The 23,925-nt window shown below is 39.7% G+C and overlaps 1 protein-coding gene across 1 annotated transcript in view; it reads right to left on the bottom strand.

Moving 5' to 3' along the window:
* Positions 1-321: 321 nt before the first annotated feature.
* Positions 322-23,925, bottom strand: part of LOC111864741 (1-acyl-sn-glycerol-3-phosphate acyltransferase beta) — a 66,519-nt gene continuing 42,915 nt past the window's right edge. The window contains exons 2-6 of the mRNA XM_023852233.2: positions 14,606-14,820; positions 13,349-13,482; positions 11,408-11,589; positions 6,964-7,129; positions 322-4,389 (exon numbers count right to left, since the gene is read on the bottom strand). Of these exons, the coding sequence (XP_023708001.1) occupies positions 4,214-4,389; positions 6,964-7,129; positions 11,408-11,589; positions 13,349-13,482; positions 14,606-14,799 (852 nt within the window). The 5' untranslated portion in view covers positions 14,800-14,820 and the 3' untranslated portion in view covers positions 322-4,213. The remainder of the gene's footprint in view (positions 4,390-6,963; positions 7,130-11,407; positions 11,590-13,348; positions 13,483-14,605; positions 14,821-23,925) is intronic.

Here is a 23,925-nt window from a genome sequence, read left to right on the forward strand (position 1 = left end):
TGCATTTATGTGCCCTCTTGACATGATCTCAGGCAGCAAAATGTTGCTTAATATTGCAGGTAAAGAGATGTATAGTTAATGATTTTAATTACAATTGAATGTTTTCACATTTGAGACTTGATTATGGATGGAGGGAAATCAAGAGAGATATACACTGTTCATTCTATCAAATCCTATGCACTGATTTGGGAAGCTTCAAATAATTACAGTTAACCTGCAATTATTTTAAGACTCCGAGAAAAATTGCAGACCCATTTGGGTGACATGCTTTGCAGTACATTCCAATTCATGCATCAACAACATAAAAAAAACTCTCTCAAATCAGGAAATAATTCAATGCCATTATATCATGCTAAGACACACCAAAGACAGACAGATACACAATCCAACATGGAGTGAAACAGTCTCATTATTTTATTTACAATGAAAGTGATCCTTCTATGAGAATTATGAGGTTTAGGATGTGAAGCATCTTCAGATTCGGAATAATTTTCTGTGGAGTCATTCCTTCTTTAATTATGCTATGTTTTAATATCCATGTATGTACAGAGAACTGGATAAATTGCCACAATTATTACACAGTGTCTAAGAACGGTTTTTACCTAACAACAAATCCAGAACATGCCTGGGGCAGCACATATCAGTTATTGACACTTGGTTACAACAGTAGTATGGTGGTATAGTACTTCTTTTTTTCAAAATTATTCATTATATATAACATAAATTGTATGTAGTTTTTATTCATTAACTTCCAAAATACACTAAGTAATAATAAAACAATTTTGAAATGGAAGTGCTATCAGTTGTACAGTACTATAATACTGACAGAACAGAAACATCTTGTAGGATAAAAATATTTAAATACAAGGAACAAGGACCTGCACCTAGAAGATCAAGACCCACTTGTGAAAGATCTGAAGGGTAAAAAAACATTTCACTACCTCAGTGAAATAAATATTAGTCATACGCATTCATCTTTCACCTTTTTGTTCTTGAAGGTTTATTTATGTCTTTGTTTATATATAGATTTTCTAGGACTGTTCATCATATATGCCATATTTTCAAATGATCTGATATTATATTTCATGTTCACATCAGCTATTGATCACAGACTAAACATTCCTCACTGATTACTCACTTTTGTTTCCTGACGATTACTTTGTAAGAAAATATGGAATCAATGGTAAGCTTAGATGCCACCACTGACCAATTATCAGTGATTCCAGGTGCCTTTCTGTTTCAAGCCAATGCTGGGAAAATTACCATATGGCTTGAAACTAAGCCCTTGATTGTAAAAGCTGATAAATAAGTGCACCTTTCAATCTAAAACTTGTTCTGGTACAGTTGGACCAATGAGAAACCATTTCACTCCATGCAACTCACAAACACTTCAACAAAGCAAGTGCTTGTATGATACATTAGCATTGCTGTCATATTTATTTGTGAAGAGTGGCACATATTTGCCAAAAATATCAATAAAGAAAGTAATAAAACACATGAAGAGAGTCAAAGTAATGCACATGAATATGAAACTGTGCATCTAAAGATAGCTGATCAAAAAATTTATATATTTGTAAGTGGATTCATTCTTAACAATCTAGTCCTTATTTGAAGATAAAGAGGTCAAAAAGATTTACTGATGACATTATATTATGACCTGCTGTGTATAATTTTTTTAAGAACTCTCTACCCATGAGTAACAAGAAAAATTAACTGCTATACAATAGAAGCTGAATGTGACCATGGCTGAAATATCAGTATCAAACAAGGTTCCATCCTGTGACACTGTAGTTCCTCACAGACATATTTTCATAATTACAGTTCTACTCTAACTCCTTGTTATGCCATTTAAATCCAAAGCTCACAGAGTAGTTAATTTGAGTATTTTTATAAACCATGATTTGTAATATATTCTACATCAGACACAGCAAAGGGCTAATATAAAAATTAATTATAACGGTATATCACAATAAGATATAAACAAATTTTCAGAAGAATACAGTCCTTCTGTGATGTCATGTCATGTCATGTAGTTTGAACCAACATATCAGAGCAACCTGCCTCCTCCATCTCTTCCCTGGAAGATGGGGGCAGCACGTTCTTTGAAATATTCATATGATTTATGTGGCATCACGTCACAGAAGACATCATATCCCCTGCTGTAAGAACCTCTAATCTCACATAATTTCAGAACATAATATATCTTTCTTCCAATAAACCAAAGTTTAAATAAGCAGCAAAGAAAGTCTTCTGGCTTTTTTAGTGTTTGAAACAATTACTACAAATGTTTAACATAAACACTTGCAGTAATTTAATATATTATACATTACAGCATGCACTGATATGAAGGCCAAAAAAAGTTTATATGACTACAAACAAGTCTGAATAGAAGAATAGACAATTTTGGCTTACTAATGGATTCCACAAATCCATCAGAAAACCAAAAGCTACATGTTACTCAGCATTAAGATGCATTATTAATGTTATGAATGTAAATTTCTCAAACTCCTTTCCCTAAATGCAATTCAGTGATGCTTCAACACTATCAGAAGTAATGTCCAGAATTATTTTATTTGGCAGCAACTGTACATTGTAGTTATAAATTTCTATATTGTTTAGGTGCATTCCACCGAGTTAGATCATAAAACGACTATCAGCAGTAGTTCTCAAGCAAAAAATCTGTACTGGCTGCATCCATATACAAATAAATTTGCCATAGTTAAATCTGATGTTAAACATTTCATAGCAGTGGAACACATTCATAAGTGAAAAAAAAATGTAGCTTTGAGGATACATGTGTTACACTACTTGCATCATACTCAGAAAAAAATTCCAAGATAGGAACAAAATTACTGATTTCTCTGACATTTCTGCAATATATTATGATCGTCTGGATTTCAACACTACTCCTGTAGATTGATAAGACAGATATTGAAGTTTCAAAATCTTTAGGGTTGTAGGTATTTAATTCTGATGGTGAAGGCCGCATGTTCTTCAAAACACTGGTAGCCACCTACAAGACTACACACTGTCACAGCCTAGAGCAGTGGTTCTCAACCCCTGTGAGACTGTGGCCAGGTAAATTCTTTTTTCATAAGACAAATGCCCAGTATAATTGATTCCAGGGCCCGGTACTGGGCTGCAGCCCAGTGTTTGAGAAACTCTGGCCTAGAGGACCACCATCTGAACAGTCACTGCCATGAAAACTTCATCGCATATATTTTTGCATTACATACTAAAAACTGGTGGCTGCCCCTTCAAATCACTGTTCTAAAATAAAACAATACATATGATGGTATTGAAGATTACATCACCTTCGTAAGAAGAGAACAGGGGATATTTGAAAAACCATTAGTTGCACCTTGCACACTTCTCTCACTGAATTTGACGGCAGAACTGATTTTTATTTTATATTTTACACTTTGGTTCATAATAACAATTACAATACAACAAGGAAACCCTGTAAAACTATCAATAGTTTTACCAAATTCCTTTTTAACCTATGAATAACCTTGTATAAATAAGCAGCACCTGCAAAAAGAGGTTCATCGTTTCTATACAGCACTGTGATTCATCAAGGCATATTTATTCATGGGCTTCTGGGAAGGAGGGCAGCTATAAAATCAGAGAATTGTGGAATCGTTTTGAATACAGGTATGCAATCTCAACGAATTTTCCTCAGAGATGCAGCTGCTCAATGGAAATAAAATGATTTCAAAGTCATGATATATTAATGGCCAAAGTTCCCCCTTCTTCTCCAAAATACAGTGAGCTATTACAAAACCAGTATATAAACCATCATTAATCATTTCTGATTACAAGCAATTTTTTTTTATATATCCTAAATTTGTTACTCCAAATATTCCGATATGTTAAATGGAATAAAATTTGTTTACTCTTATACATGGGCCTTCAGAACTATATCTATTCTAAAGTAATGTTTTCACACACTGTTGCAGTTGAGAACAATGAACCTCACAAGTCCCTTTTTTATAAATGTCCCTACTGGAATGATTTGCCCAGATACCCACAACCTACTATAGGTCTTCTATCCAGTCAAAAATATGTGTCCAATTTACTCTCATTCAACAATAGAACTATAAAAATATTACTTCTGTGAGTCATGTGATGGTGCTATGTTTCACTGCATTGCAGTTTGTATTTGTTTTTGTGACTGGAGGGGTCTGCTTGAGACAAACCTACTGCACTGCTATCAGTTGCACTTCTTGCCATTAATTATTGGTGTTGATGAATGAGCCAGTACGTGATCTGATGTCTTGACATAAGCTTCTGACATCACGCATCGTGTTTTCTCCATCAGCATTTCAAGATCAAATTTTGTTAATCCAGCTGTTGGTATTGGTGGCAGAATGTTGATAATACTGTACCCTATTAATAAAAGATAATGACTTGTTACTATTATAAATTTAATATCATCTGGTATATGTGTAAACCACTTATATATGGTAAAATATGTGCCTTAGGTAAGAAATTCTGCAAAAGAACACAACTGCTGCTCACACACATTAGATTAAATGAAGAATTTTAATCAATCATATTTCAAAATAAATTCAAATTTAGTAGCACTAGATGATGCAAGCTTTATTGCCGACTTTTCAGGAACCTTAACGTCATCTTAATGCTGAAGTGAAAAATCCATTGGCTCCTGTGGGTGTTTATATGAATCAAATGGAGCAGTTCATACAAGCCTGTAATACACATATTAGGAGAGGACATAAGCAGTCACTTAGACAGTCTGTCTGAAAAGTCCACAGCAAATTCTTTCCAACATGGCTCATCATGCAGATCCATACTGCTTCAGTTTTTGACAATGGTGGAGGTTTTTCTGCATGTTATCCATGAAATCTGAACATGCTAACATGATGGATTTCTTCAGACTGCACTGAAAAGCCTTACAGACTCTAACAACCATATAGACTTGAAAGGATTCTGACGATGGTGTATACTGTACTTCTTTTGGCTTATTTTGGACTTCACCCATCGTCTGGTATGTAAAAGACAAAAGACCACAACGTTTCAGAGACTGGATCTGTCTCCATCTTCAGGTGGATAGGGAAGGATAAACCTACTCAGTTGGGCCCGTTAGAAAGAGCTAGTCTCAATCCAGTCTCTGAAACGTCATGGTCTTTTGTCTTTTACATACCAAATGATGGGGTGAAGTCCAAAAGAAGTCTAACAACCATGTTAGCATCTATGAAAGGGTCAAGAGTAGCTGAGCCCTTCTTGTATAAGACACTACCATCTTCTTAAACTATTAAGACCAGTACTTAAAGAACACTTCACAAAGTACTTGCCCTATATATTGCAGACAGTAATATCTCTGAACTTCGATCATGGATAACAACACCAAGCACACCACACACAGATTTCTGCTGCGGTAAAACCACTTTGCATTTCTAAGCCATCTTCATTCAATAGCATCACCATCGGCTGCACTGTAATTTTCCATTAGACTGTTTGTTCTTTCAGACATAGCAAATGTTAACTGATATCCGCTATACTTTACAATGAACTGATCTAAGTGCATGGGGAAACCCACCCCTTCTAATAATAATAATAATAATAATAATAATAATAATAATAATACTTTACAATGGCTGAAAGCCGGAATGGTGAAGCCGGAGCAGACATCCATTGCTAGACAATGGCTCAGTAATCATTTTTTCACAGCAACAAATTACACAAAGACAAGTTTCCATTACAGCAATTAGCTGTGAACCAGTTGTTGCCAGGTAGCAAGTCACTAACGAAGTCATTCCCATGACAACGCAAAAGCACAGAGGAAATGCTAGACATGGTGACTGGCAGCGTGACAGTTATAAAAGGCAGTGCATTCATGAAATCCAGTACTAGAGATCAGTTCCAAATTAGTGAGAGATTAGTCAGACATGTGTCGTTAAGAAGGAGTTCAATATGTTAGCTCTTATAATTGGTTACAATCATAACTGAAGTGTCAATAAATCCAATCATCTAATCCAGAACCGACTATTATTCATCACAACAACCCCTAACATGTGACAGTATGTGGTTAAGAAATTATGGCCATTCTGTATATTATTTTCCCTTAAATCTAGCATTTCATTCTTGCATTATGGAGAGATGAGTGGAGGTAACAATAAAAAAAACAACGAAAATAATTTGCATTTTCTTGATGAAGTTCACTATATATTATCTATTTATTGCAATAGCTTCCTTATTCGACTAAATTTCACCAGAAATAAATATTTTTTTCATCCCACACAGGCAGAGAGTGACTGTGGAGAGGTCTGCAACCCATAACTTCACCCTGGATTCAAATATAGCTCTTTCTGTATGTGGCTATAGTGTGACATGTTGCGCAATGGAGGACACCCCCTCCCTTCCTAGCGGTGGCGTGGCAGCTCTGGCCACAGTGACGTAGCAGGTGATTCAGTGCTCCCCCCCCCGCACTGTGACGTGGCACCACTTCCTACTGTGACATGGCACGCAACGCCACTGTTGACACAGGCAACAGCAAACGGAATAAAAGCTGGCTGAGCAGTAAGCAAGAGTTAGTGTGTGAGCCGGAGCAACACAGTTGGAGTATAGCAGCAGTCGCGGAAAGAAGAACCGGGCGTGTGATATTCAGGGATAGTTTGTGATAACTGAGAAGTAATTGGGAGTGTGTAACACAGTGACACTTATATAGCTCCCATACTGTGAATACGTGTAGACTACTGAGGATAGAGTGAATTGGTTATTGTGAAGGGTTGTAAATTGTGTAAACCTGTAACGGTGTTATAATTATTTGTAGTTACAACTTGTAGGTTGTTAAATAAACCAGTTAACAATCTGAACAGCGTGTTCAGAGAAAAAACATGTTACAATAGTATGCTTAAAATCCCAGTGTTCATATATGATGGGGAAAAAAATAAAATTCTGAATCCTAAGCAACATATGAGTACAGTTCATTTGTAAACATACCTGGGTTAAACAGCCTCTTTGTGTCATCAAGAAAATAATATCTTGATACTACTATGGGTTGAATTGGGGCCTGTGATGCGATAGCGACATGGAAAGCTCCCTTCTTGAAGGGCAAGAGTGCTGAACTGCTATTACGAGTTCCCTCAGGGTATAAACACAGACGAGCCTGAAAATGAATAAGTAACCAAAATACCAATACATTTCAAAACAAATATGCCTTTAGTTATGGCGGAACTGTTTTAAATGTATACATGGATGGAAAAGTTGGACACTTCTCTAGTACCTCTGCTTCCTGGATGCCCAATCTAGAAAAATCACCACAGAAATGATTACGCAGCACAGTGTCAGGGCATTCAATACAGTGAACACATTATGTTTATCCTAATGTGCTGACAAGCATCCAAGCAATATGTGTAGTCTTAAGATGGCATATCTCACCATTTATCAAATTGTTAGTTATTAGTAAAACCATCAACACAGATTTTACATTATTGCAGTATTTGTCGAAAATTTCTGGTATCATAATAAACTAAGTAACATTGGCATCCATTATTATCCACATGATACTTTAAACTCTCTGTACTGATTTGTAATGTCTAGGTCATTGGAAAGTGACTATGGAAGTGAACTGTGAAAGAGCCCACATATCTGCAATGTGGTTCTTATGATCCAGATTGGTCTAGTGATGATGACATCATTCCTCCATTACCTAATGCCATGAAATCATCCAGATCACATACAATTTAAGAACCAAAAAACATAGATGCCAGATGCATCAAATAAATTACAATTCATAACAAAATTATTTTATGGTAAAAAACTGCTATCATCAGACACTATGCATGTATTCACTTCATGGCCTTTTAATGGAAAAATATAGAAGCACCTCCATTTATGATTCGCAAAGTAAAGATGCATACAACATTAAAAAGGTAGCAGTGTTGGATTGATGGGCCTCCAGAAGACAAAAGATAAGGCAGAAATTGTCACAGGGATATCACAGGACATTCTAAGAGGATGCAGAAAACCTAGTATATAAGTTCCATCACACAGTGAAGCTCATCCACTATTAAGATGTCAACAATGAAGTACAAGAGCCACAGTAGTCCCTTGGATGGATGGATGGAAGGATGGATGAACTATGCATAAAGGTAACCGGTCCCAGCTCTCTTTTCACAGGAGTTGCCTGTAATGATTCAGGAGTAGCTGCATCATTAGCTGATGAAACACCACACAATTTTTCTTCTGCTGTTACTAATGATAGTATAATAAACAGAATGACAGATCAAATGAACATCCATGCCGCTCAGATGAGGCTACATGGGTCAGACATCACACCACATTCTCGACTATATTCATGTCAACCAACTACAAAGACAGGATGGAAAATTTGTAGGACTCCTTGCATGAATTGGCTTGGTACAATTCCTTACTGCAGCAAATTACTAGAGCAAAAGCATCTTGTATAAATACAAATTGTTTCCAAATTCTCTAAATAGGAATCAGTTCGTCTGTTTCAAATGTGGCACTTTTTTAATAATGTCCATCAAGTAACGTGTTGTAAAAGATTGAAGCACTAATTCATATGCATATATCAAAATATCAAGGAACTGTCAGCTCTGGAAGCCTTCTTGTATTGATGAGACAACCATGTCTTTTCTTGGGACGATTACTGATGAAAAAGTACATTCCTTTAATAGCACAAAAATATGGCATTAAGGTGTACAAACTTTGCACTGACAGGGGTTTCACATGGAATTTGAGCATATACAATGGCAAGAAGGCAGGTGCTTGAGCATCTGTCCCTACAAACGTGGTACTGAAACCCTACTTGGATGTGGAAGGACATTTACCAACAACTATTACACATCATCAATAAACTCCTTGATTGTAACACACATATTCTTGGCACACTGTGTGCAAACTGGAAGGGAAACTCACATGAAATTATCAGTGCAGCAGGGAAATTACATCACTGATGTGGCATGACAAAAGATATGTCACACTCCTCGCCACTAGCAACTCAAATGAAACTGTCCCAGTTAGTTGGCACAGTGAAACAGTAATCAAGCTATAAGTTATCACTGATTATAGTATTGGGAAATCTTCAATTTATCTGTTGGATCAGATGTCTAAATTATTCAACGAGCCTTCAACAGTCGGTCATACGGCATCACACTGTTAAGGGGCTGCTGAACCACAAGAATGTTGAAGACAAAACCAGTGGGAGAAGAATATGAAGTCTGAGTTCCTGTCCTTTCAAGACGATAGGAATATCCGGAAGAATGTATTATAAAATGTGTGACAAAAAGAGGAGGGAAGAAAGTTAGCAGTTACTGTGAAGGTTGTGTTGATCACCTGTAATACTGTTTGAACTCATCCAATACAGTTCATTACAAGTAGAGACACTGTTCCAAAGTACGAGTAAAGTAAATATTTTAAACACTGCATTAAAACTTATTTATGATTATCTCTTTCATATCAAGTAATTTAAAGTAACAGTACTGAATTCAAATAAATTTCTTGAAACTTTACTGTAAAATGGTAACACATATTCCAACAAAGGGGAGATTGAATTATTAAACTCTTGATTCAATATTCACATTCAGTATGTTGGTATTTGGATCAAGTCTATTTATGATAACTACATAATAAAGACATTCTTCTTATACTTCTGACATTTTTCTGAAACGTGAAACAAATCCCAACAGCGGGATATGTGATAATGCAACGCAGACGAACGTAGAAATGTACGAGGAGACAGTGGTGACCACTGTGACAGCATGGCAAGTGTGTATCTGCACACTGCACTGTCTACTGGTACAGCCAGTCTTACAGTAACTGCCCCCGCCCCACAAAGGGCCAGTAAACCTTTCATTCTAAGAGACTAAAGTATTTTATTTTTTCATGTGATTCAATTTGTGACTTAACTAAATTGCATCATGCAAATATTAAAAGAAAACTGTTCACGAAATTCAGTTTTATTCTCAGTCAACTGGAAATCTGACAAGACAACTTAAGCACTCACTTTGGGCACAGCAGATTACAGCAGAATTTTAACACTACGTGTTTAGAGTTGTAATAGTTATTTTGCTGTATCTGGAAATGGCGGATTCTTCACCCATAAGCTCTCACTCAGAGAAGAGTAACCTCCCATACTTCACCTATCCCAAATCCCATGAGCCTATAAAATCTGTGATATGGTATCTCCCAGTCTCAACTCCTGCAAAGAACACCTCAGATAGGTTGGTGAACCTTGTCTACCACCCGTCAATTACATGCAGAAGGAATAACCACAGTAAAAACTCCCTGTTCCTAATATCCTTACCTAGCGTGTCGAAGTCCCATGAGATATTCAAACTGACGAGCCTTTGACACAATGCAGTCAGGGCAGAGGCGTACAAAGCCCAGACTGGTCTCATGCAGTGTTACAACTGTCAAAAAAAACCATGTCTGGGCTAATTGCAAGCAAACTCCCCATTGCATGTGATGTGGGGGTGGTCACCTGCACAAGGAATGCCCGTAAAAGAGCAACACAGCATCGATACCGAAATTAGGCCACTGCAAGTTGGTGAACAATGAGGAAACTCCACCCCACCAACTACCAAGGCTCCAGGCATGCCAAGGAAGAGATTCAAGAAAGAAGTTGCAGAGAGCACCCGAGTCTACAATGGGAATGATGTTATCTTCTAGCCATACCACCCCAAGATAATCCTTCAGGGCGCTGCTACATAGCAACATAAGTAAGAGCAGCAGCCTCAGCCGTCCAGTTTCACAGGCCTATCTTGCCACTGTAGGAGAAATGAGTCCCCACCACCTTGAAGCACAACCAACAAGTACCAAGTCAGTCAGTTCAGACTCCTAACAAAGCAATCATCTCTGAAAGACATGTCCAAAGTAGTCGCAATGACATTTCTGTAAATCATGATGCTCTCAATGGGGCCGGGACAGAAGAAGACAGAATAATGACCATCACAAAAATTGTATTAAAAGTCATGAAGAACATGACCGATAAATTTCAAAGGCGATAAATATGACTGTGCTTGAGAGGGCCAGCAGCAATTGTAAATGACAGATCCGTTCTCTTGCCCGTGAGGGCGCTCCATATCAGCAAACTTTCAACTGTCAGACAGTAACAAAAATGTGGTTATGACCCCCAGACGGGTGCTTCACACCAAGATAGACAGGCTAACTGACCATCAGTCATAAAATAACTTTGACTTTGAATGCAGTCATTGGTCACAGTCGAGATTGTGAGTCTGCAAGCTGTCAGTACTAGCCAGTGGTGGCCACACACAGCTAGGAGCCAATGAGCATGGGCCACATTGGGAGCCACAGTTAATTTTATTTACGGTTTATAAGACTCCACTAAATCTGTTCACCAGTTCAAACTTTGTGTCTAGTTGCTTAACACATGACAATACAATAATTAGCAGAACTGTACCTTATTTTTACGTATGATATCTCCTGTGTTGTTGATAGTGCTCTGTGCCCGCTCCACATTCAATCTGTCAATGAAGATGGTCCCCCAGAGCCAGCAACCCAATCCAAATGGCCACAGATAGAAAACTTCCTTCTTGGAGATAACTGTACACCGCTCCATTACAGGCCATATCTCAGCCAAAACTGTACACAGAGATGTATATCAAAAGAAAGTTGATACAACACCCATATAACCAAATTATTCTACAAAGTAAATAATTCTAAAACACACACCAAATTTTCCAGTTGGTCAACATTCATTCTTCGTACAAAGTCTCACTATACACATTAAAAAAGTAAAGCTATCCCTGTAACAGGCCATGAAGGCCCATAGGGTTGTGAGACGTTGAGGTTCCCACATAATCGGCTCAAAGATGGCGGTAAGGTTGTCAGCCTTACCCGTCGGCCACGCTTTACTCCCCAGGAAAATTATTTATTTAATCCCTGGTACTCAAGAATTAAAAAAAAGAATGTTATTTAATTTTTCTGGAACATGAAATTGGCAGCACTGAAAAAACAACAGATATAAACATGAACTTCCCTCATTTTCAGCTAGCTGGTATTCATCGTATTTTGAATTGTAACAATATGGCAACATGTTGGTAATATCTACTCAATTAACATAATGCACCAAAGAAGGACAAAAACCTATGGTCTGATTTTGCAGAGTAAAAACTAGCAAAATTTATGGAAAAATGGCAGTTCAGTTTTGTGATCACTGTATGCATGTGATTAAACTCTAAATCAAGTGTATGAAAAGATTTCAATGACAGATAATATTTTGCTGATGACGTGTTTTGGGTAACCATTCCGTGCAGTATGTACTGATGGTAGGGAGAAGAATGACCAGCGTATCTATGGTAACCAAGGAGCTGAAGCGAACGAATAATTACCACTCATGTTAAGAAGCAGTGCAAGAATGTTCCAAGACCAACTGAAATTCCAATTTGAATACACCTGAGAATGCAAAATGGCTGTACATCCCGGAATTTGAAAAATTGACGTGAGCAAAACTTACATTCAGCTAGAAGAAAGCAGTCTTCTGAGATGTGGCGCTGTGTAGATATTGTGTTAACCGACGTTTCGGAGGAACATATCGCCTCCATCTTCGGGGTAGAAGAAAAAAGAAGAAAATCCGCAAGCGAAGAACCAGCGTGAGTAGGTGCAAATAGGCTTCGCTTGAGGATGTTCTCCTTTTTTCTTCTGCCCTAAATATGGAGGCGATACGTTCCTCTGAAACGTCGGTTGACACAATATCTACATGGCACCACATCTCAGAAGACTGCTTTCTTCATAGTCACCGCCGTGAAAACCTCAAATCTTACTTACATTTTGCGAGTTTAGTTTTCATTAGGTTAGTTAACAGTACAACTTTAGTTAGTGTTTTAGTATGTTAGATAAATTTAAAGGCGTGCGTGTCCGTGTGCGCGCGTGTGTGTACACTGTGTTTGGAGAATGGGCACCTATTAAGTTTCCTTTGCATATTTAAGATAACAGGTCTGCTGACAGTCAATTAAAATTCACAAAACATGTAACCTTATTATTTTTAGTTATTTTGCAACAGAAGTTGTATATATGGTTTTATATATGCTAGATACGTTTCATTTCCAATGGGCTAGGTGAGGCTGGTGCTTTAGTCAGGGTTTTATTACAGAAAAACAATATCTATATAAAAAGAAGACATGGTCTGACTATTAAAAATTCCTTTAATATTTTATTTATTCTGTGTGCGCATGCATGTGTGCAAATCTGAAGGGTTAGCAGCAGACTAATTGCTCAGACTTTTGGGAACAAGGCTCATTAAGAACAATACACCTCTTCAGAGATTTTACTCACAGCTCAATGTTATATGAAATGGCCATATAACTATCACAGACAAGTAAGGAATGAACCACAAACTCACCAAGTACATCCAAAGCACTCTGGTGATTCATAAGGACTACACATCCTGAATCCTGGACAATATTTTCATGTCCTGTAATCTCAAATTTAATGCCCAGGAATTTGGACAACTGCCGTGCACCCCAAGCTGGAAGGCTGCAACATATAACAGATATTAATACAATGCAATATAAAACAGACCTTTTATGAACAGCTTTACCGAAAATGATGCAAGTACTGGATGTCTACTTCTAGTGCTAAACGATACATTAGTATGTGAATGTGTTAAGCTGTATGATATCAAGGATTGAAAAGTTATGCCAAACTAGAAATAAGTAGGCCATCCCAAAACCTTCAACTGCAATAATTTAAAAATTTGATTGCTGAATCTATTAAATCCCAATTTTTTTTTCATCAAAAATAGAAGGATTTTACAACATGCATTTAAAAATCCCAATGGACTGTGAAAGTCATAACAATGTATAAATATTTATATTGCTGCTTCACATAAGGTACATAACACGAAATACAATGTGAGAATTGCCAAGAAAGGAAGTGACCATGGCCCATGTAATAGCATAATCTTAAGATTATTTTTATTTAACAACGCTGCCAGTAACTCGAACTACAGCGTTGAATAACCGGGTGATAGTGACAGTGTAGGACGTGGAAGGAAGCAGTCAACCGAATTTGTGGTATTCTCCTAGAATTTGCTTGGAAGAACTGGGGAAAACCATCAGTAAGGCTAGTCGGCAGTCCCGGCAGTAATTCGACTCAGGGACCTCCTAAATACTAGTCAGAAGCATTACTACTTGCGCCACCTTTTGTGGTCATTTGGTCATGTGGTCATATATACGTAAAGAGAATGAATGTAACCTTGAGGGATCATTGTGTAAGGTCGCTTATAAGACCGCTGAGAATATGGCACAAAAATCACTACCCATTGGAGTGCATTGTTTGGCTAGTTTATTGATGCATATAGAAACAAAATTTAATGGCCGTTTCCCGCTACAGCCACTGCTCAAAACATTAAACGATCTTAATTCTGTCACAAAGGGCGCCTTCGCAAAAACTGACGACCCTCTGCTTTGTAAAACAGTTTGCTCGAGTACTCCTCCTTGAGTAGCTGCAGATTTGGCTTCTCCTCAAGAAGGGCTCAACTCCATAAGTAAGTAAGTAGGCACAATCATACTATGATGACCTCAGTTTTAACCCCATGGATAATGACTTGCGCCATTCTGCATACAGCACTCGTCAAAATCTACAAACGAGAACTCACTAGGCATTCTTGTAGCTTCTTGGTCGCCACAGCATAAGGGGGATGAATATCGTAGCAGCGGTAAGGCACCAAACGGTGAACAATGTAAACTTAAAATAGTAGCGGAATACATTGCTCACACGGTAGAGGAACACAAGCAGTAAGATGGCAGCTGCAAACACCTCCGTTACTCCACCACCACTCAGCATTGCCATTGAAATCAACAATCCTCAAGTCTGCAACAGACAAACAGCTAGAATGAGCCAGTGTTCGGATAGTCTGTTAATCATGGGTATGTGAAATTATATTTGGTTATGAAGAAAGCAGTCTTCTGGGATTTGGCACCGTGTATATGTGGTGTTAACCGACGTTTCGGAGGAACGTATCGCCTCCATCTTCAGGGTAGAAGAAAAAGTATAAGAAATCTGCAAGCGACCTGCTTTTACCGTTCTCACGGTCTTGTCGCTTGCAGATTTCTTATACTTTTTCTTCTACCCTGAAGATGGAGGCGATACGTTCCTCCGAAACGTCGGTTAACACCACATATACACGGTGCCAAATCCCAGAAGACTGCTTTCTTCATAGTCACCGCCGTGAAAGCCTCAAATCTATATTTGGTTATAATCGCTAGTGCATAATTCGTGTGAAATATAATTATTAATGTAGCTATTGTCTGGACTGAAATGGCGCTTCGACTTGAGAACCTTCATTCTATTACAAATACGTTGAAGTTTCCGCCTATCCTCAATGAGAACCTGTATCAGATGAACACAACACTGACCAAGCAGGCTGGTGTAGCAGTAACGCTCTACACTTATTCTAAAACAGTAGAGTTTCGGAAATTTGGTCTGTTTTCGCCCTCAGGTGAGAGGGAGACTCCTACTCTGTTGGGTCCGTTAGAAAACTCAGGTGTCTTCCCCCTCTCTTTAGAATACCGGACGATGGGCGAAGTCTAAAAACTCAATAATTCCGAGTTATATTGGGAAGGTGATCCGCTCGACTTTCGGCCTCTCGACTGGTTATCATACCAGGGTTTTCTGTTTTCCACAATCCCACTAGGCCGGATGTGTTCTCAAATCCAATTCATTATCCACCAATCATCCTACCATTCGACATTATACCGTCTAAGATACCGGCAAAGTCTTAAAATAAACTTTAAAATACAAGGCTGGAAACAAATTAAGTAGGGAAGGGGGGGGTTGAACCGCACGCACCTAACTTTAAACGGGTATGGAATGTTATTTACTGAGGTTTTCCAATTTTACAACATTTGCCCACAAAGAAAATTTAACTGACGTTATCATGTACGAGCATAAGCAACAAAACCTCATCTCTAAAAGTTTCATTAGTCCGATGACTTTGGTAGCCAGTAAGGATCTATGGAAATGAAAATAAAGATACAAGATACATGCAGGGCGTACCATTACCACCTGTGTGATGCAATGGAACTCAAAATATTTTGGCTGAAGCAAACTACAGATTTCAAAAGTACACAGTATAAAGGCATAAAACTTATAATTTCGAAAGTACTGAAACCTATATATGTACCAGTAATTTAAATTTACTGCTGAGTAAGAAGGAATATATGTTACAAAACCTAAAAAAAACCAACAGAATATTGTCACGTGTATCAGTGACTAAAGACGGGGTTCGAATTGTGTAATTGTGTTTATTTAGCACGCGATAGCGTATTGGTTGAGGGGCAACGCTACAAGCCGGGAGGTCGCGGGTTCAAGTCTCGATGAGGTCAGTGGATTTTTTCAGTTGACCTAATCCTTCCAGCCGCACTATGGCCCTGGGGTTCACTCAGCCTCTAACAGAAATGAGTACCAGGAATTAATTAAATAATTTTCCTGGGGAGTAAAGAGCGGCCGGCGCATAAGGCTGACAACCTTACCGCCATCTTTGAGCCGATTGTCTAGATAGTGTGGGACCCTCAACGTCTCACAACCCTATGGGCCTTCACAGCCTGGTACAGGGATAGCTTTACTTTCATTTACTTCTTTTTTTACCACTTAAGAGGTTTAACTACAGAGCGTTCAATGATAGAGGAAACCTGGCAAACACCGCAGAGCGGACACGTTTCTCACAGATTGCTGCTGTAACTGCCGACAGTAGAATGAGTCATTAGCGTTGATAAACGCGCGCCGTCGGGTGACGTGATCTTGTCACTGCAGTAAGTCGCATTAATAGTCGGTCTTTGTTAGAGGTATCGATAGGTGAGTGACACTTATACTGAAATGAAGTTCACTACTGAACAGAGTGTGGTTGTAATGCAACTTACATTTAGCTGGTGTGCTGTCTTATCTTTGGTACTACGAGTATGTGTAGCTGTTCCGAGTGTTCAGTCCGTTTAGTGAGATGACACTCGGGTGGTATAAGTTTATGAGGAGAGGTAGACAGCTCGAGTCTTATCTTCGCTGATTTTAATGTTCCAGCGCTTGCACCACGTCTCAGTTGAACTGAGACAGCGCTGCAGCTTTCTGAGAACATACCTCTTTTTGTGATCTGTGGTATACATACAAGTATTATCGGCAAAGAGGGCGAGATAAAACCTTGGTGTTTGGGGGGGGGGTCATTTACATATTGTACAACGATGGGGACAAGGTGGAGCCTCGAGGCCCCTTGCTTGCATTTCTCTATGCGTGGGCATTTCGCCTCCGACAGAAAATGAATTTTCGCTCGGCTAGAAATGAGTTAATAAGCTTGATTAAATTTTTCGACACTTATGATTTATGTACCTTGTATAAGAAGCCATGATTCCACGTTGTACCAAAGGGGTTGTCGATATCCATGAATACCGCCGCCGTAGACATGTTACTGTTGAAATTTAAGGTCATGTGGTCCGTTAAGCCTCATTCGTTGTAGTGTCGTACTATGGCGTGCACAGAAACAAAACTGACTTGCCTTAAGCAGGTCTCTCACCTCAACATGCCTTTGGACTATTTTTGAAGACTTGCGAAAAGATTTCCCGTAGTGGACGAGAGGCTTATCGGGAGTAAAATCTGAGGAAATTTTGGGTCCTTGCGTTCTTCTATGACTTTGAAAACAAAACGCGAGAACCGAAAGCACTGGTTAAATAAATGTGTCAATTCTGTATTTCAGCATCCTGTAGGAAATCTTTAACCAAACGTCTTTGTATTCACAGCCCGTCAATAATGCAACAGTTGTTTTATTCACCATTTAACACTCAACACAACGTGTTTCGGCCATAGATGGCCATGTTCAGGTGTTTTAATGCGTCCACCTGTTACACTGTTCTGAAGTGCGCTAACATCGCGCGTTGCAGTCCACTTAAAATAACATAAATAATTATTTAAAATCCATTAAAATTTTTCGTTAAATCCTGTTCCACCTCACTCGTTTAGAGTTATATGTTTATTCAGAAAGTTTGTTTCTGCAGCTTGTTGTCCTGTTCATTGGCCCGTTGTTTTCCTACGTCTGCAATCTGCCTCTTGCTTGTGTGTTGTTCCCTCTCTTCACAGTGAAGACAGCACCAAACGCTGCTTCTCAACAGAGAACGCAGCTTCCAACAGTTCCTCTGTTGTTGCGTTCGCGGCGGTCACGTGATTCGGTTGCGATGGAAATGTGTCTAAGGAGCTACTGCCTAACAACGAACGTCTCTTCTGGCCCCACAGTTTTGGCTTTCAGCCCCCATGTCACAATATCGTGTTTCATAAAAATCGGAAGCCCAGGCAGGCGCACACACATCTCGCAAGTTCACTTCCTTAAAGGAAAGAAAATGTGCTGACACGCAAATAACACAGTTACAAAGAAGCTCGGAGAAACCGTGTTCCTATCTAATGCGCAGGGTTGTGTACTATCGTTTTTGTAGTTTTCATCCCCAAAAAACACTTAGTACCTGAAGGATAAAGAATACATATTTGACTTGGTTCATCCTGATCCGTCACACTAGCAATGGTATAAGAGATTGCTAAAGGCGTCCACTGTGACTGATAAATGTTGTTTTATAATCTTTCATCCTTTACAAGTTTCGGTCGGAGCAACCATCTTCAGAAGGACTTTATCAATACATGCAGAAACTATTATTGCAATGTCACTGGTCATTATCAATACATATAGTCACTACTATTACAATGTCATAAATATAAAATATTATCCTTATACAATTACTGCGATGTGCATGAATTTATTAATACATTTATAACTTATTATAATTAGTCTATTTACAAGTATGGTTTAAAATTTGTTGTTAAAATCTAGAGCCAGTTTGGTTGGTGATCTTTATACTGCCTCTCTTTAGGGGAAGTTGAGTGTCTACCTCCTCGTGGCTTCGTCGTGTGAAGAATTTGTGTTAGTGTTATATACTCAACAGCACATAGGGGCCCGAACAACCGGACAACACCAAAGAGTCCTGTTCTTCATATGACGGAACCACGAGGTGGCCGACACTCAACTTCCCTTAAAGAGAGGCAGTATAAAGGACATGGAGGCCGCGCCATAGCTCAAGCGGTTAGTCGCTGGCTTCCCACCGCAGCGGCCAGGGTTCGAGCCCGGGTCTCATCAAGTGGGATTTGTGGTGGACAAAGTGGAGCTGTGGCAGGTTTTCTCCGAGTACTTCGGTTTCCCCTGCCAATCTTCATTCATACACTGTAGCATATTTGCTCAAAGCAAACTGCAGAGCTCGAGAAACAGCGTCGCTAGAGAATGGCGCTGAAACAACATTCGTTCCCAAGCAACGGCTCAATAAACACGTTCCCGCTGCAATGGATACGCATGCAGCAATAGAGGTACTGTTGGAAACGGTGTTTTCTACTCGATACGTGGAAAGAGGTTATAAGGAGAAGTGGAGTAAGAGTTATAGGGGAGTCTGTGAAGAGGAGACTTAGTCGGTGCAGTTGAGAGACAGAGGCAACGATGTGAGTGCGGAAGCTGAAGAATCTCCACTGGTTGAAGCCGTTACCAGGGAACGGCTTGTGAAGACATAGGCTATAAAAGGTTTAGCGAGAGCTGTGGTGATTTCTCGATTGTGGAGATCAGCGGTGACACTGTAATTGCTTGTAGTTCCGGGTCGTGTGCATAAGTGGTCACTAAATCCAATATCCAATCCAAAACGTTACAATATATTTCTTGTAACTGACGTTACATTATCTTCCACCCGGTTGGTTAATGGGATTGATAGGTCACAGCTTTCCAATCTGATCGAGTTGTAGGCTAATATGTATTTATTTGTAATTTGTTATTTTATATAACGGGAAGATGAGAGGAACAAACTATCACGACCGTAAGCATAATATGAAGCAGCATTTTGCCCTGCACTAGGAATGATACGAGGGAGCCCGAAGAATAACACGACACAGTTTTTTTGTGGGAAGGCTTCATCGTAACGACGCGACATTACACGGCAATCAATATGAACACCTCGCGGGATGGCGCATCTGTCCCACCGCGAGATGGGAGTATCAATAGCCCTACAGTCCTAGTCTGGGTTCAGCCACAACAGCCAACGACGTCCGCATCTGTGACGAGGATGCGTTAGGACTTCGGTTTTAAGCACCTTTCTGAAAGGCATTTCGACATAAACATTCAGTTTCAAGTGTGCCTATTGTGGCTGAGCAAGAACATGGATGGTGATCACAGTGGGCGAGCGGTCTAAGGCATAAACTGTCTTCGCTCACTTGAACACCGGGAACGTGGGTTCGAATACTGGTCAAGATATGGATGTATGTTTGCGTTTATTGTGTTTGTGCAGGTAGCGGCCTTGCGACGGGCGGACCCCCCGTTAAAGGGCTCCTACCTTCTGGCTTAGGATTAAGAAACTGCAGCGAAACAAAATGTTCACAAATGCCCTATGCTCCGAAGTGGAGACCAGGAACAAGAGGGGGGGCATGGATAACCCCACCCAGTGGTGAGGTAAAAGGCTTAGAAGGCAAGGTTCTTATGTTAAAATATTGTACAAACATTTGCAGATTGCCCCACAGTGTCGAAAAGACACCACTAAACGCCTTCCTACAGAAAGCAGTGTTGAGTTACTCTCGGTTCCTTCTTCAAAGTAAGGTGCCATTTCCATTTCCAATAACATATGAAAATGACAGCTCGAATCAAAGTTCAACATTTCTATTTGATAATACTTTTCTTTAATCTCTTTACACACTGTAGATTTTCCCCATGTCCGCAGCGGTGTCCCCTGAATAGAATTTAGAGCAGACGGCGTAGTCTATGACCTCAGTATGACCTCTTGACCTCAGTAACTAAATCCATCTGCATATAGTTTGCATAGTTACACATAACGGCCACGAGATTGCACTGTTTGCATTCGTATCTTATGAAAATGGTAAAGTTATCGCTGTGCTTAACTAATTAAGCACTACGCCATGAAGGCGTATGGGGGAGTGGATGTATAGATCCACGTTTCTTGACCTGGGTACTAGTTGGAGGTGAGAGGTCAGCTTCACGCCCCTGGGGAAAGAACTCCCAGTACCCACTGGATGGAAGGCTAGGTAGACTCCAAAACCGATCTGGACGACGTGGGGACAAGAAAATTCTTTCCCTTACCAGGACTCGAACTCCGACCACTCGGTCGTCCAGCCTGTAGCCAGTCACTATACCGACTCCTACCGCACAATAATGTAAATGGTAAAGTTCAGAGTCGAACATTAAAGATTCCAAATAAAGAAATAGCAACTGATTAGTATGTACTACAAGTTTCGATAGGAACGAAATGTACATTTTCATAAAGCGGGGTTCCAGAAACAATTATTTATATTTTGCTAAATAGTTCTTACATGTCAGTTGGGAAACTGTTTCAAATAAAAGTCGCAGGCACATCTTAAAGCAGAGCATATGGCTGCAGCTGTGAGGCCGCACGCCACAGCGACCCACCGATAGCGAATCAATAAGGAGGAACGGAGAGGTTGTACCCCTTCCCCCTTCATCTCGTTCCAACTGCGAAACTGAGAGGTGCCCGCTCGCAGCCCGAGAACACCCAATTTCGACTCTGCGTTGAAAGAAAAGTTTTGGCGGCAAAACATTAAATCTAATTCTAGCATAAAAGAAAAACTGCGGCGCCTTCAATTTTTTTGAACTTGTTTTAATTAGAATCACCAGTGTATCGAGGTCACGTCTATAGTTATCTCCTCTCCGCTAGACATCAATAACGTCCTTTAAAAAGATCGTAAAGTTGCCAAATTTTTATTTATGGCTCTCTAACATACTACGAGTATTTCAATGATGTGATGGGGAGCTACCGTAAAGTGTCACGTTCTTTTCGTGTCCGTATTACCCGATACTTACTTTCCTGTTTCACAGACATCCAGCCCTAGAGATACTGTCATGCCATAAACTTCCAGCCAATCACAGTAGCCGCACGGTGTAAGGTATGAAATGTCTTCGTCCGCTAAAACACTGGAATCGTGGGTTCCGATCCAACTCGAGGCATAGATGTCTGTTCAAGTTTCTCCTGTGTTTGTGTTGCCTTGCGATAGGGTTCAACACCCGCCCAGTGAGTCCTACCGATTTTCTATAAGATCCACAGTTCCAGACCGATTCTGACATGAGACAGACCAGAGGCTCTAATACGAGAGGTAGAAGAAAAAGTAACTTACTGAGGTGATGTGAATTTGCAGCCAACACATGGGGTAGTGTGCTGGGCTTGCGCAGATGATCATAGTTAGTTAGTTAGTTATTAGAGAGGGTGGGTTTCCCCATGCACTTAGACCAGTATTGGTCCATTGTGCTTCCCTCTATGATATTCTACCAGTCTCTATACCCTACCGATATTGGTGCGTACCATCAGTCCCGCTGAGCCAGCGAGTTCGGCCTCCACTAACTTGGCGGTGTCTATAATGCTTCCCCCATCTATCAGAGGCCTTAGAGACTACTGTTGGGCGGGAAACGTCCTTGAATTTGGCTCAGTGATCTCCTTTGGAGATATGAGGTTCTTTTACGTGCCGTAAAGCTACGACACGGGACACACGGCTTAAAGTCCCTCCCGGAGGACTTGCTCCCTGAATTTTTCCGCCCTTAAAAATTCGACGACCTCCGCGGGGTATTTGAACCCGCGTACCACGAGTCATGAGGTGGGAACGTTACCTCTAGACTACGGAGGCCGCTCAGATGATCATAACATCGAATCCTACTTAAATTAAATTCTTATTATTCCCAACTGTAAAAATTTTACAGATTATTATTAGGCCTATTATTACTTCATTTATTGAAGAAGTTCTTTGGTAAGATTTTTTTTTCCCTTAGCACTACAGCCCCAGTGGGCCTAGGCCTACCTCCATAAACTTCTCCGTTCACTTCGGTTTTTCTAGATCTTACACATTCGGTAGGACTCCTTTGGCGGGTGATCAGCTTGTCGCAAGGCCTCTGCCTGTACACAAACACAGAAAAACGCACACACACAAACATCTATGCTCTGAGTGGGATTCGAACCCACGATCCCGGTTTCCAAGCGAGCGAAGACAGTACATGCCTTATAGACCGCTCGGATACCGTGACCGGCAAGATTTTATTTACCTTACGTTTATCTCAATATTTCGCGAAATCGCCATGTTTGTAACTGATAAACGATAGTTTATTAAAAACATAAAAATTTGGAGATACGTCTATGACGTTTCTGCATACGAAACTGCGCATGTGTAGCTCCAGTGGTTCATTACTTACAGCCCACAAACCAAAAGTTATATACCTAGAATTTCGGTAGTTCACATTCTGGATCACATTCTACAAAAATAGTGAATAAAAAAAGACAAATCAAAGTCATGTATTTTTAAAGATCTATTTCCACAATTTGTGGACCCTATGGTGCTTAGTATCGCTCCGAACTGACAATCTAGTGTCCGCCATGCTGTTACTACCTATTTTAGGAAACTAAAAAGTTGTGTTGACTTCTGACGTCATTGTCTATACCAAATTTAATGAAAGTAGGTCAAATGATTCGATGGTTACAAAACTCGCATACACGCCCACGAAGAACATGATCATCCTGAAAGTCCTTTTTCTTGCCTCGAAAGGAAATTGAACTAAAAGAAAAAGATGTCTTCAGCTTCATTAAAGGCGACATTAATAACCAATTTACGACTTCAGAACATTTAAAGAATCTTTCTAGGAAACGTACATAAGAAAACTATGGACAATAAACACAGTGACCTCTCAGACCCATAATAACAAGCGCGGTATGAGCGGAGTGTTCATTGGCCATGACACGGCACAGGGATCGTGATATTGGGGACGGGCGCTGTAGGAATTCCGACAGACAGTCCTGTAGGTAAGATCGTAGTCAAATTGCGAAGTTATGCAATGTGCCGTATTTGCATTATGATGTGACGTTCGGAACTCAGTCTGTGGGGTTCGTCTTTAGGTGATGGTTTGTGGAA

The sequence above is a fragment of the Cryptotermes secundus genome, unplaced genomic scaffold, assembly GCF_002891405.2.
Source record: "Cryptotermes secundus unplaced genomic scaffold, Csec_1.0 scaffold780, whole genome shotgun sequence".
NCBI classification, from domain to species: domain Eukaryota; kingdom Metazoa; phylum Arthropoda; class Insecta; order Blattodea; family Kalotermitidae; genus Cryptotermes; species Cryptotermes secundus.